The sequence below is a fragment of the Macrobrachium nipponense genome, chromosome 20, assembly GCF_015104395.2.
Source record: "Macrobrachium nipponense isolate FS-2020 chromosome 20, ASM1510439v2, whole genome shotgun sequence".
Taxonomy (NCBI): Eukaryota; Metazoa; Arthropoda; class Malacostraca; order Decapoda; family Palaemonidae; genus Macrobrachium; species Macrobrachium nipponense.
This window is the reverse complement of record NC_061089.1, coordinates 55,558,757-55,573,813: the sequence shown is the minus strand read 5'-3', so window position 1 is coordinate 55,573,813 and position 15,057 is coordinate 55,558,757. Positions and strand designations below refer to the sequence as shown.

Below are 15,057 nucleotides of genomic sequence, written 5' to 3'. Positions count from 1 at the left end.
TTCTTCCGTCGGATCGGCGTCGCAACCCTAGAACATGTGTTGTAAGCCTAGAAATAATTTACTGGGGTGTCTTTGTAGGGCTTGGATTGAATTAGGCAAGTTATATGTAAAATGCGGTTCAAGATACGAAAAGGTTACGAAGACCGCCTCGGAACGGATTAATTTCATATCCTGAGGTACCACTGTATATACAAAATCTAATTTTATTTTAAAAATATAATTTTTTGCTATTTACTGTGCGACTGCCTGAATTTAAATTTTTTGTAGGTATATTTTAAGAGAATGATGATTTCTGAACTATTTTATTTTTCATTTCATCTTTATTTCTTTTTCACTTGATCAAGTTTCTCTATGTAAAGCCCGCCACTAATGTTCAGTTAGTTGGACTGTGCAGTTATAACTGAATGTTAGTGTGGACAACCTGCAAGTTTTTCTGCACAAGCAGCCTGAGTAAATAGCTCATCTCAATCGATGAACCTGAGGTGGAGGCAACTTTTTTGGCCCAGTTCAGACAGATAACTTGTAGTACTAATTATGAATATTGAGATGGGTTTTAATAAATTGAAAAGGTTTTCATACTTAAATTAATGATATATTGGATTTACTTATTTTCAATAATTGATTCGGAAGTCAAAATAATATATATATAATTTTGCCTAATGAAGGCTGAAAGTGACAGCATCATTCTTGAATGTCTTGTAGATTTCATTGAAACCTTCTATATAAATGAGACTTTGCTTTGGCAAGTATATCGCAACATATTAAGCCTATGCATGTCTATTTGTGGTTATAAACCATATATGCAAGACAGTTTTTCAATGAGAATAAATATTTATTATGGCAAAATAATGTAAACAAGAATAGGCCTATATACATATATTCATGATTATACACCATGTATGTAATTCATTTTAAAAATGAAAAAAAATAATATTTTACCCTTGACGAAACAAAATCAAACAATACTGGACTCTGTATGTTTTTTCATTGCTTACATCTCATGGAGGTTCACAATGAAATGAAATTTCAACACACTAATGAAACACAGGAAGACTGTAGTAAGCTAAGGATTTTCATTCATTGTAAGACATCATAAGAAAGTCAATCTTTAAACGAAAACCAATCAGTATTAACCCTTTTAATGAAGAAGAAAAAATATTAGGCTTATATGTGTCGACTTTGAAGCTAAACCAAACGATTACGAACTTAATTATCTTTCCATGGAACTCTTCCTTCATTCATAAAATATTCAATAATCATGGAAGTCCTTGGGGCCATATTTAAATTCACATGGGAGTATTTAATTCGTGTTTATCAACCACACTTTCACTGGACATCTTACTTGACGATTATGATTTTTTTTCATAATGTCAGCAAGTCAATTACAGCCAGAGAATTGTGTGTTGATGCCATGGCTCCTATGGAGGACTGAGGAAACGGCCTGTATCATTAGTGGCGAAGATTTGCCTGCACAGTTATAACTGTGCAGGCATAACTGACTGTTGGTGGTGGGCTTTAGTTTAGCTGTCATGTTTATATTGACAATGGATTAATTATGAAGTTTGGAACTGTTCAGGACACATTCCATGCCTCTGTAAGAATTCCATATACTACTAGGTCATTCTCAGTAGTGGTACTAATTCTGGTGATTGTTTTACTTTTTTAAGATAATAAAAATATTACAGGCATAAATATAGGTGATCAGATATAGTTAGGTCATTTGCCAAGTTCTTGCATATTTTCTTCATGAACCATGCATTTGAAATTAATGATGTGAGAAGCCAGAACATTTTTTTTTTTTGTACAATAAAGTGAAGTCCACATGGAGGAGCGGCTCCCTGAGATTGTCTGTCTGATTTGTACAGGCATTTCAGGTTGATTGATTGATTAAAATTAAGTTATAAAGCCAAGCCTTGGAAACTTTCAGCCTTTCTACACTTAAAAGGGAAAGTTGGATGAGTTGGACAAGGAAGTTGGGACAGAGGACAAGCATTTCTGGGTGGCTCTCCATTGTCCAAAAGCTGTAGGAAGGATGTGCCAATCTTAATTTAGTCAGATGGAAATTCCTGTTCTCATTCAAGGGGTGCTGACACATCAAGGCATTGAGGATTGCCTGGTTCACTTTGAGAGTCCCTGCTTTCCAATTTTGTCACTTTACTCTAGATTGTCCTTTGCTTCTCGGGTCTTTGTAACTTGCCTGTACTGAATAAGAAAAGTATTGCAGAAACCTACGTTTGGTCTGGTTTTTTGTACTGATGTGAAGCTGGCACAGATAGTAAGGTGGAAAAAAAGACTGGAAGCAGCTGAAATTTGAATATGATGAAGAGTTTTGGTCACGTCTTCGTTGGAAAAAAGTCACAAATGAACAAAGCTTTATCAAGAATGGATACAGTGAGGGGAAATGTTGATAACCATAAGAGAAAAACTTTTAAATTTTAAGTTATGTACAGAGGAGGGAGGGAGGGTTTGGGAGTTTATGTCTGGTGGGAATAATTGAGTGAGGACAGTAAGAGACTATGTCTAAACTGAGCTAGAGGAGCCTTATAAAACATGGAGAGGATTTTAATTTATACCTATTTTACCATATAAGGTAACTATTATGCATAAGTAACCCTTTTCTCTGTCACAAAATTGGCCCAGGCTCTTCAGCTGATAATTCAAATCATGCACAGATGATACCAGAATTTTAAGCAACTGAATGTCTTACTTTTTCTGTGAGAGAGCTTTGCAAAGTCTCCAGACATTCTTGGTCAATTTTATTTAAGGTTGATTTTTTTCCTATTTTTCTTTTTTTTTCCTTGTTATTTATGCCTTAAGACCAAATAATGAGAATATTGATTTTAACACTCTAGAATGGGAGATCAGCTATATTAGATTGGATGATATTCTGTTGTGGATGGTAGTTTGCTAAGAATCATTCAAGTAATGACATGTTTGTTCAGAGAAAATTAGTTAGTGCTTATCTGCTTCAGGTTTACTGTTAGGTTTGAATAGCATATTTCTGTATATCAACAAGCAGGACACAAATTTTATCCAAACACAGCAGTTTTTAAACTGGATGCCAAAATTTTTGTGGGCATATTTGCTGTATTAATAAAGCAGCATTGTAATTTTTTTATAGATCCTGATGACGACGAACTCAAGAATGCTTTGAAAATAAATGTTTATGCAGCACTTCATGCCGCTTTGCTTATGTTGCCTGAATCCTTCAGTGAAGAACAGCTTTTTAAGATGTTAGCTGGATTATCATACACAGGTTTGTTACGACATTTGGCTTTCATTCCTTCCTGCTTGTGTAAGTTCCTTTGGTACTTTTGCGTCTTAAGTTGACATACACTGCAAAAGTGGTGCTTTGAGTGGGTATTGTTGGGAAATCATGACGGTTGTTTCTCCTCTCATGGGGAAAACCATGTTCTTAAGTAATTTTTGTTGTAGATGGATCTGGGGTTGTATTTCTCCTTTAAGGATTTTTAACTTCAAGGTCATGTTAGTATGGTTGGCTGCACATTTTCTTGTGTAACCAAGGATTGCATGTGTTACTTACATGTAGATGGCCAGATGAGTGCAAGTTAGATTGCCTGGTTTAATGATACAAAATTAAAGTTGTTCATATACGAAACAAACCTGAGGTCTTAACATTAGGATAAATACTCAGCGCCAGCTGGAAACCGGTAAAGTTTAAAATAATTGTGTACGCAAGGGACTATTGGCATCTGTGCTTGGTCATGAGACATGTGGGGCCAACCACATACCCCTCACTAACTCGTGACCCCATTAGTTATTTTCTTACTGCCTTTAAGTGAGGAAGTTCTTTGTAAATAATTTGTATTTTTCATAACTTAAAACCTGAGGTCTTAACATACAAAGGCTCACCTCTAACCACCCCTCTGTCAACTAACCTGGGTTGGAAGAATAACTAACGGGGTCACGAGTTAGTGAGGGGTATGTGGGTGGCCCCACATGTCTCATGACCAAGCATAGATGCCAATAGTCCCTTGCGTACACAATTATTTTAAACTTTTCCGGTTTCCAGCTGGCGCCGAGTATTTATCCTAATGTTAAGACCTCAGGTTTGTGAGTTATAAAAAATACAAATTAGTTACAAATTTGTCATTTTCAGGAAATCTGGTTTAAATTTGTATTTTTGAAGTCTTAATATGATTTTTTGTTGCAGGAGATTTTCGAATGCTTGTTGGAGAAGATCAAAACAAGGTGTATAATATTGTTAGAGCACAAACACAAGAATTTAGAAAATTGTATAGCCCAATATTAAGTGAGCTGGACGAGTATGTAATTGTGGATCACTTTAAAGGCATGGGTGAACAAGATACTTCCCCTCCAGCAAGACTTTATCATCTATCTATGTTACCAAAAAAATTGCAGGTGGGGGAAATTTTGTAATGTTTAGGGCAGTTTCCCAACTCTTCTTGTGGGAGTTTGGTTTTGCATTGATGGTTATTAAAAAATGTTGGGGGTCATACTGTTTTGTCAACCTGAAACATTTGTGGCAGCAAGGGTTTATTTTAATGAGTTAGTCAGTCCTTCTCTTTGTGAGGCTTGTTACCCAGTTTGTTGATTATTTGATAACTAAGTGTGTAAAGAATCAAATCTAGAAATTTTTTTGAATTATGTACAGTATACGGCCTCATCATTATATTTTAACTGTTGTTCCTTCCCGTAGGGGGAGTAATGCCATCAGTGCACCTCATTCGGTGCAATGTAGGCATTATTTAAGGTTTTTTGCAGCATCCCTTCGGCCCCTAGCTGCAACTAATTTCATTCCTTTTTACTGTACCTCCATTCATAATATTCTTTCTTCCATCTTACTGTCCACCCTCTCCTAACAATTGTTTCATAGTGCAACTGCCAGGTTTTCCTCCTGTTACACCTTTCAAATCTTTTATTGTCAATTTCCGTTTCAGTGCTGAATGGTCTTATTTGCCCCAGTGCTTTGCATAATGCCAAAAATCTATATAATTAAAAATCAAATCAACTGTTTTTCCTGATACTTGTGATTAATTAATTTTGTATTTGAAGTATATGCTACTCTTATACAACCTCCTACTTTTTGACAGTTAATGATTATCAAAGAATGGAATAGAGATGGAAGAAGTAGAGACTTAGAAGATGTCCTTCGAGCAGCTGCACATGATCCAGATAGTGCCGATGTTATAGTCAAAGGTAAAAATTTCTTACATTACAAAAATAACCTTTTCAGTCATTTTAGTATATGATAAATTACTTTTCTTTAAAATTCATGATAAGGTAAATTCCTTTTATTTTACAAGAGATTTTATACTATTATACATTATTATGAAGTAATGGAGTTTATATCATAAAAATACAGGCAGTCCAGTTTTATTGCTCTTGGCTAACAACGTTGTTAACCAGATTTTTTGGGATGGTAAGCAAATTTTGGTATTGAACCGTTTATCGACGTTGATAAGTAGTTTATTTGTGCTTATGATGTTGTACACCCTTTCTTACCATAACTATCAGTAATTTTCTGTTAGCAGCACTTGTCCAGGAATGGAACTCCCACCATTAACCAAAGATTGCCTTATCAAGAAATTTGTATTTGTGTAGAATAAAATCAGACCATCTTTTGTTTTTGTACCTGATATGAGAATTTAACAAAAAACCATGGATAACAACAACATTTGTTGGGAATCTCTGTATCCGAGAGTACTAGATATCATTGCTGTTGTGAAACTGAATGATATGTAAGACTGGTAAATGCAATTAGAATAAAAGCAATAAGATTACAAGGTAAGTCTTGAATGACATAGAGTAATTATTATTATTAATTAGTTTAATCAGACAATTGCTAATTTGTTTAGCTCATAGGGGAGGGCCAGAAATTCAAAGAGCGCCTCAGTGGCGGGGTCGGGCATTCCATTGAGGTGTGAGAGATGCGTATTTCTGGTGAGAGAAGTTTACTCTCAACATGGTTCGGAAGTCACGTAAAGCCATTGGTCTCGTTGCTGAATAACCACGGGTTCCATGCAACGTAAAAACACCATACAAACAAAAAAACAGAGAATCATAGCATAATCAATACGTATATTTAACAGACATCAAGTTGACAGATACTACAATGAAAGTTCAAAATACATTTACACATTACTAAGAACACATAAAAAGGCCAGGACTTAGTACCTGTACTTGAGACCTGTAATTTGAGGCCTATATCAGACTTTCATCACCTCAAGAATTCTTTTGATATTTTATCAGTGTCTGCTGATGTAGTCACAAAACATGATAACACTGAGAAAAAGCAAGTATAATAAATTTTTATGTAAAACAAAATATATGTATTGTTATATTGGCAGGAACAAATATATTTTTAAAAATAAGGTTTTCAAGGAAAACTTACAACAGGTAGTCCCCGGTTATCGTTGGACTCAGTTAATGGTGATCTGGTTTTATGGTGCTTGTCTAGCGCTATAAAATTGGCGGTTTATGCCGCCATAATGCACTGAGCTCCGGTTCTCAGCGCCTTAAAGTGCTGATAATAGAGTTATGGTGCCATAACATTCCTAACGGGCACCATTTACAGGATAGCAGCACCATAAATCACAGTTTCGGTTAATAGCGATTTTTTATTATCAGCATCCCGCCGATAACTGGGGACTACCTATATTAATTTATTTGCCGTGTTTCAAAGAAATGGCTTCAAGTTACTTTAACAGCTGTCTGCCATGAGCCATATTATTTTTACCTCTGTGTAACTCCTGACTGCTCGGATATATGCAGTGTACCCAAAGTTGTTTCATACTTACTTTCCTGATTAATTCACCAGGGGATTCCTTTCTTTTCCTGTAGTGTGTAAGGATTCGGTGTTTTTTTTTTTTTTTTTTTTTTTTTTTTTTTTTTTTTTTTAAGCCTTTTTTTTAGATATTCATGTGATTGTCATGTTTCTCATTAAGGATTCCTTAGTTCCTTGTGAAATCACGTGTTGAGTATATTTGGTCTTGCTTGTCTCAGTCTGATATCTATTGGAGCAATTTTGCCCTAGCTTGTCATTATCTGAGATCTATTACTTCTCCATATCAATAGTATGTCTAGTATCTCTAGTTTGTGTCTTTAGCTTTCTTTGCTTTTTTGTGTGTAATACTGAACCCTTTTATAACCTAAGGACGGATTTTCAAGTAATATTCTTTTTGCACATTCAACATATTTTTCTATTTAACTTTGGATTTTGTTTTGTTCATTTACAATGTAATTTATATCAATATTTCATGTATAACTATTTTAGCATTTGACTTGGTTGATCTCTGTGAATTATTGTTTTCATACATTCAACTTCCCTGTCAGATATATACTTAGCTATAGACTCCATCGTCCCCGATAGAAATTCGAATTTCGCGGCACACGCTACAGGTAGGTAGGTCAGGTGATCTACCGCCCCGCCGCTGGGTGGCAGGAATAGGAACCATACCTTCTAGAACCAGATTTTCTCTATCGTTTGGAATGTAAACATATGTTTACGGTTCCTCCTGATTTGATTTTTGTGTTTCATCGCCATCGATCTTCTGGGCTGTCTTTTGCAGAGAAGTACTGGGTCTTTGGTTCGGCATACGCTTTTATTAACTTTTTAATGGATTTCGCTTCGAAATTTCGCAGAAAATACTAAGTGAAACTACCGAATTTATCGGTAGACACTCACATAGTTTGCAATAAAGGGAATTATTAATATTTATTCATTATTACATGTAATAAAGGTTACAACTTTATTGAGGAAATATTAAACTCTAATTTCCTACTTTAGGAAGTCAGAAAAGCATATAACTGGATACGCTTACTTTATAAGCTTTAATAGCGTTTGTGCTAACGAGCAGTTAGAGTTTTAGCAGTACTAGTAGTTGTTGCATCCTCATCACCTTCTTACTCCACAGAAACTACAAATTTATATATGCAAATTTGAAGATAATGGATGTAGCTCAAAGCGAGCTCTTAAAGGTAAGAAGTTGAATATAGTGTTCCCCATTGAAGTGGAGGGTGCGTCTGATCGGCTCTGTCTCGCTCCCAGGTCTAGACCTCTTCCAAACTCACAAGCCCAGAGGAGAAGGAATGTCGAAAGCTGCACGGAGGTTTCAGAGAATCCCCACCGATCAGGCGTCCCCTCGGCAGACTCTGTAGAACGTCCCAGACTGCCAAGTTTCGCCATTGGAAAGGCGTCCTATAGTGGAGGGTGCGTTCCGATCGGCTCTGTCTCGCTCTCAGGTCTAGACCTCTTCCAAGCTCACAAGCCCAGAGGAGAAGGAATGTCGAAAGCCTTAAGGAGGTTTCAGAGAATCCCCAACGGTCGGGCGTCCCCTCGGCAGGATCTGAAGTAGCGTCCCAGACTGCCAAGGATAGCCGTTGGAAAGGCATCCTAAAACAGTGTTTTGTTCATGAAACTTACCTGACAGATATATATATAGCTGTATTCTCCGAAGTCCGACAGAATTTCAAAATTCGCGGCACACGCAGTGGGCGGCCAGGTGGTAGTACCCATTCCCGCCGCTGGGAGGCGGACATCAGGAACTATTCCCATTTTCTATTCATATTTTTTTCTGTCGCCGGTCGGTAAACAACTGTTTACAGACCTCCGCCTAGGATTTTGAAACTTCATTAGCCGCTTAAGTATCCTAATTATTCTTTCGATTATTGACTTGGATTTGTGGCTAGGCATACGCTATCGTAAATTTTTCATTGCATTTGATGTCTGAAGCTAGTTAGCCTAGTTTCAGACTTTGTTGTCTGCTTGGGGTAAGGTGAAGCTACCGGAACTTTCGGTAGACACTCGCTTAGTATATATGGCGTTTACATGTTTTCTTTGCATAAGGTTCAATGTAATTAGTGTAATGTGTGACTGATTACGGAAGAAGTAGGATTCATGTACGCATTTTAGAGCGTGTTAGAATCAGGAGTTTTCCTCCACAGTAAACAGAAGTTAGAAATAATGAACCTTCTAACCTCCTGTAGATTTTATTTTGCCTCAACCCTGTGGTAGGCTTAGGGGCCTATAAGAAGTGTCTGCTAGAGGATTACATCAAGTAATCTTAGACTAAAGTGCTCGCTCTCCAATCAAGTGTTGTGAAGTGTAGTGCCCCTTGTGTTGTCGGAGGGGGCGTCAGATCGGCCCAATAATGCCTCTAGGCCTGGACCTCTGTCGGACTCCCAGGACTCAGGGAGAGGGAACATGTCGAAAGCCGCAAGAGGGTTACGGGGCTCCCACCGATCTGGCGTCCCTGCGCAGAACCTGTTGACGCTTCCCAGGCTGCTAACGATCGTGCACTTGCATGAATCTTTGAAGGATTGCTTCTCGTCCTCCGAGGCGTCCTCCCCGCGCAAGGGTTGGAGCTCTCGGAAGGACTCGCGCCCTCTAAGAAGCTTTATTGAGAAGAGGACGCTTCACATCCTCTCTCTCGTTAGGAGGGAACGTCAGATCGGCCCCATAACGCCTCTAGGCCTAGAACCTCTGTCGGACTCCCAGGAAACCAGGGAGAGGGCATGTCAAAAGCCGAAGGAGGGTTACGGGTTTTTCATGCTGATCTGGCTTCCTTTCGGCAGGTCCTTGGTGTCGCTTCCCAGGCTGCCGAAGATCGAGCACGTGCACGAATCTTGAAGGATTGCTTCTCGTCCTCCGAGGCTTCCTCCCACAGTTGGAGTTGGGGGGCTCTCGGAAAGGAACTCGCGCCTCCTAAAGAAAGCTTTAGAGAAGAGGGACGCTTCCACGTCCTCTCTCTCGTCACGAGAGGATGAAACAGTAAAGAGACCACATTTACCCTTTTCGAAGAATGCACTGGCTCTTTTCCTAAGGGACATATTAAGGAGGCTCATTCATCTTGCCAGAAGAGTGATTTGAGCCTCCTGCGAGTGAACGCTCGTTTATACTTTATTAAGGAGGCTCATTCATCTTGCCAGAAGAGTGATTTGAGCCTCCTGCGAGTGAACGCTCGTTTATACATTATTAAGGAGGCTCATTCATCTTGCCAGAAGAGTGATTTGAGCCTCCTGGCGAGTGAACGCTCATGAAGTTAGAGCTGTTTCAACCTCGCTAGCATTCCAAAAGAATTTGGTAATCAAGGACATTCTAGATTCCACCTTTTGGAGGAGCAACTCAGTATTCGTCTCCTCTCCTCATGGCGCTCCGTATACGTTATGTAACGTTCGCTTTACTTCGAAAAAGCAAGCTGATAAGTTTGACGTCCGGCAAGCTGCTTTGCACAGTCAAACAACTTATGTCTCTGGTTCGGCATAAGAAGGCAATTTAGAAGTGAGGAAGCTTTTGGAGGTGCTCGACGTCCTATAAGTAGAGACATTCTCCAGGACGCTCGGCAAGCACCTTGCGAGGGTGTCTTTCGGACGCTCGGCGTTCCTTTGCTGAGTGCGTTTCTGGAGATGTTCTTTTGCATTACTAAGACGCAAGTTGTCGCACAGGCGGCCACTGTCTTTGTAAGAAGGTTTGAAGGTCTTTAAGGCCCGTCTTGAGGACGAAAGCCATAAGTCTTCCTTTAGTGTTCACACACTTCAGGAGCGGCTTGCGGCTCTCCATGGAGACTCGCATGAGGACGTCCCTTGAAAATATTCAACGTCATACGCAAAACGCGGTTCGTCATAACATGAGATGTTGGGCAAGGTCGCTCGCCAGGACGCCTCTTGGCGGGCCTTGCATGCATCAGGGCGCTCAACGAGTTCCTCTCTGAAACGTCGTTCAGAAGACTTGGTGTTCTCTGCTCAGACACGCTCGTAGCTAAGCAGGACGTTTTTTGAGGACGCTCAGCAGGACGCTTTCCAGGACGCTAAGCAGGACGCTTTTGAGGACGCTCGGCAGGACGCTTTTGTGGACATTCGCCAGGACGCTTCGGTGGAAGCTAGGCAGGACGCTTTGCGAGAGAAAAGAACTTGTAGAAGGCGTCTTATTTTGCTGTTCAGGACGTTTCTTAGGACGCTTGACGCTTTCTAAACGCTCGTCTAGAGGAGGTTTTTTCAGGGACCTCTCCACAAGGACATTCCTTTACAGAAATTTTTAAAAAAGGATTCGGAGTTAGCGGAGAGACATACCCAAATTTTTTTCTTCAAGACCCTCTTTCCTCTTCATCGATTTCTCTGAGAATCGGGAAGATTATATACTCGGATTCCTGGGTGACTTTCGGTCATGTTAAAGGGTTTTCCCGTATTAGCAAAGTGCTAATAGTTTTGTCAAGTAAGGACGTTTTCCCCATTGTCAAGATACTAAACGTTTTGTCATTTAAGTGGGGACCCCTCATAAATGGGGTAGTTCTCATTGACATAGATTTTAACGTTTTTATCGTTTAAGCGGATAAACTCATTAACAAATTTCGGAAGAGCTCTCATTCATTTCAGAGGCTCATCCGGGGAGTAAGAAAAAGACTTGTAGACTAGATCCAGGAAGTCTTATGTCCAATATCATAAGAACATTGAACGGTCCTTTTCGATCCTCGGTTCTCTCTTGATGATCTCTATTCGAATATTACTCCCTTTTCTTGGCAAAGAGTGGGCAAGGAGTCAAGGGTTCTTTTAAAAAGTCTCATCATTAGAACGTGGACAGTCGTTTTCTTTCTTTCTCTTCTCCTCGTCGAGGAAAGATGTAGTTGAGAATTCGATGTTTCAAATTACTACAATACTTACGTAGTTTTTGTTGCGTCATTTTGCTAACGACATGGGTCAAGTCATATACGCATATCGTATTTTACCTCTGTGGATAGAAGCCGAAAGAACTGTGTTCTAATGTATTTAATTGACACTCCCTTCAACTTTCCAAGAGTTTTCGGAGTAAGAACAACTCTTCAGGTATTGTTACGACAACACCAACTCAGCTTCTGTATTTAGCGAATTTTGTTTCGTTTAAATATGCCTGCTTGAGAGTTTCCTTTTGCTCGATAATTTCATACCTATCCCTTCGTAAAAGGAGTAGCTGGCAACTCAGGCAGATAGTGCGAGACGATGAACAAGGCTGCTGTTACTGTGATCTACGCAGTTCCGGCTAGCTCGGTGACATGCGCGGTTGGTTACGTCTGTTTCCCTTGCGGGAATGGTTGAATAAGCCGTCTCTCTGCTGCCCTACATGGATTTTAGCCTCGGGTTGAGGAAATTTCTAGTAATCATGAATGAACATGCCTTCCGTTTACTTAGAAAATTTCAACAAGATATCTCTTATACTTGTTCGGTGCGGGTTTACCGCACGGTAACAGAATTCTGTACGAATCTACCACGGCATAGCACTATAATAATGCTCTCCTGCTTATGCAAAGCGCAGCCTTATTAAGGGAAGGAAGCAGGCTGAGTGAGGGGAATGGATGAGTTTGCTGGGGACCATTTCCTCGCTGGAGAAGCTTGTTTTCCCTGAATAAACAGCAATTCAGACCTCTACATTTTTCCTCACGAAGAAATTGGAAATAGCATCAAAGATCTAGTAATAATTCTAATTTTCTCTCAACGGCTTGAGGATCACCTCGGTGATAGCGAGAGGATGCCAGACATCCGAACAGAGGAACAGATGTTCTGGCACATTGTCTGAAAGAATTGGAAGCCAAATTGGTCGGGCTCTCCAGTTCCTCGAAGGGTGAGTTTGGATCGAGTGGCCCAAATCATCTCGATAATTTCTCAGCTCTCTCATAGCTCAAGAAGAGAGAATTAGTTATGGGCTTGGGCACGGAACGTAACGATCCTCAAGAGGTTCGTTAAACTAGTGCACGTCCGTGCGGGTCTTCTCGATCGAAGGCAACAACTACTGACGTCTGAGTAATCCTCACTTAGAAGTATGTCGAAAGTGAGGAGAGACTGAGGGCGTCCTTTCGTTAAGTTTTTCGTAATATTGAAGATGAAGGAGCTTCCTCTTAAAGTTGTTCCCTTATTCATGATCCTAGAGATTAGCTTTAGTCGCCACATGTTGGCCTCTAAGAGGTTGGATTCACAGAGGTCAGGTAATTCAGAGAATTTGTCCAAAGACCCTTCCCGAGAGAAATCGGTGTAATCTAACATCGTCACTTAGTGAAGTATCTAATATCTCTCCCTCTCGGAGTCTGAAGGCGTTCAGACTATCGAGAAGTGATAAGATCTTCAAAGATTATGGCAGTCTCTTGGCCAAGGCAAAGCAGTGCTGCCTATTTTCAGTGTTCAATCGGTGCGGGCCGTTTCTGGAGATAGTGAAGGGAAAATGACTGTTCCTCCAACTCGACCTCTGTGAATTTCTTTATGGTTCTATCTTTCCGTATGAAGTATGAGATAAGATAGTAGTCCTAACTATTGTAGAATATGTAAATATGTTGTTGACGGCCTCTAGGCTCAGAGATTCGGTTCTGTCAAACAACAAACAAAGCTTCAACGATCTTTGAGGTCTGGGGAGATCTTGAAATTCTCTGGATCGCAGGTTCCGGCATGGAACTTAGACGTAGTCTGAGTTTCTGATGCCAAAAGCATTTCGAACTATCCTTTCTGCGAACTTAATACACATGACCAGAAAGGCTAACTTTCTAACCGCTCTAGCCACGGCAAAGAGGGTTAGTGAGCTTTTAGCCATCATCAGAGGTTTTAGCTTTAAAGGACATAATGCGGTCTGTCCTCTAAGCCTTCCGTTCTTGATAAGAACGAAAACCTGTCTAACCCTTGACCCGAAGGCTTGGGAGACCAAGGGTATGGCACAAATTATTGGGCAAGGGCATTAGAGAGTCCTGTGCCCTGTCGGGTCTCTCAAGTTTTATCTTGATAAAACTATAGAAAGTCGAGGTCAACGGACAATCTGCGGTGTTCCGTAAAAGACCAGACTAGTTCATGTCCAAGAACACCCTGGCATTATAGTCAAGGAGTTCTTTTAAGAAAGTCTCATTCGTTATGTTTTGCATAAAGATTTGAGATTTTTTCTTAATATGAATGCTCAAGAGGTGAGGGCGCGGCCTCTGAAGCATTTCAACAGGGCATGACACTCAGTAACATCCTGAGTGCCACGCTTTAGCGAAGCAACTCTGTGTTCGCTTCAACACTCCCGACGGGATGTGAAGACGACATTTGAGATCTGTAAGTCGCTAGGACCATACATATCCGTAGATATATTATTAGGGGCAGCAAGCAACACGAATCCTATCCTATAGAAAGGGATAGGTGTGCTTTTAACTTTGAAGGGTTGGGTCGCTTGAGGCGCGTTCCTTTCTTTAGCCTAGAAGTTATGGGAACTAACTTTGATAGGTTAGGTCAGGTGGTGGTTTTTAGCTTCGTTGCCCTCAGAAGTATGGTCATATGGTCTAGTCACATTGTGGTCACGCCCCCGTTGACAGATCATCTAGAGCGCACCAGCATTACTGGTCTCTACCCTCGCTGGCAACTCTAGTAACGCAGAAGCAGACTTTGGTGACAGTAATCACGAAGTCGGCTATGCTAACAGGTGAGGAAACCAAGATGTATATCATCGACTTAATTTAGTTTCCCAAAAATCCTATTCTGTCTCTTCCCACCATCCGAAGGTGGGATTCAGCTATATATATATCTGTCAGGTAAGTTTCATGAACAAAATGTTATTGTTATATACAATTAAGTTTGTTCATACTTACCTGGCAGATATATATAATTAAAGTGCCCACCCACCTCCCCTCAGGAGACAGTGGCACTGATAAAAATATGAATAGGAAAATGGGAATATGTTCCTGATGTCCGCCTCCAGCGGCGGGAATGGGTACTACCACCTGGCCGCCCACTGCGTGTGCCGCGAATTTTGAAATTCTGTCGGACTTCGGAGAATACAGCTATATATATATCTGCCAGGTAAGTATGAACAACCTTAATTGTATTATAACAATAACATTTTTTTTTTTTCGTCATCCGAGTCTTCATCGAAAGGAAAATAGGGTGGAGTTCTCACAAGCTGTCAAGACCTTCTAAAAGATCGTGGAAATTGCCAGCTTGGGATTCTATCCGGAAAGTTTTCCGGAAGGCTATCCACCTGAGAACGAAGAAAGACATTTATTCATTAAATCCTCCTTCCCCTAGATCGGATACGGAGAAAGAAGACGACTACTACGAAGATCCTAGGTGAAAGGCAACAGTAGATATCTT

General features: G+C 40.1%; 1 protein-coding gene across 8 annotated transcripts in view; it reads left to right on the top strand.

The window, feature by feature from the left end:
- LOC135226049 (phosphatidate cytidylyltransferase, mitochondrial-like) overlaps nt 1–15,057 on the top strand; it is a 72,792-nt gene that overhangs the window by 27,915 nt on the left and 29,820 nt on the right. For all 8 annotated transcript variants that reach the window (XM_064265540.1, XM_064265544.1, XM_064265552.1 and 5 more), the window contains exons 4-6: nt 3,122–3,256; nt 4,175–4,383; nt 5,076–5,181. In XM_064265540.1, coding sequence (XP_064121610.1) covers nt 3,122–3,256; nt 4,175–4,383; nt 5,076–5,181 — 450 coding nt within the window. The remainder of the gene's footprint in view (nt 1–3,121; nt 3,257–4,174; nt 4,384–5,075; nt 5,182–15,057) is intronic.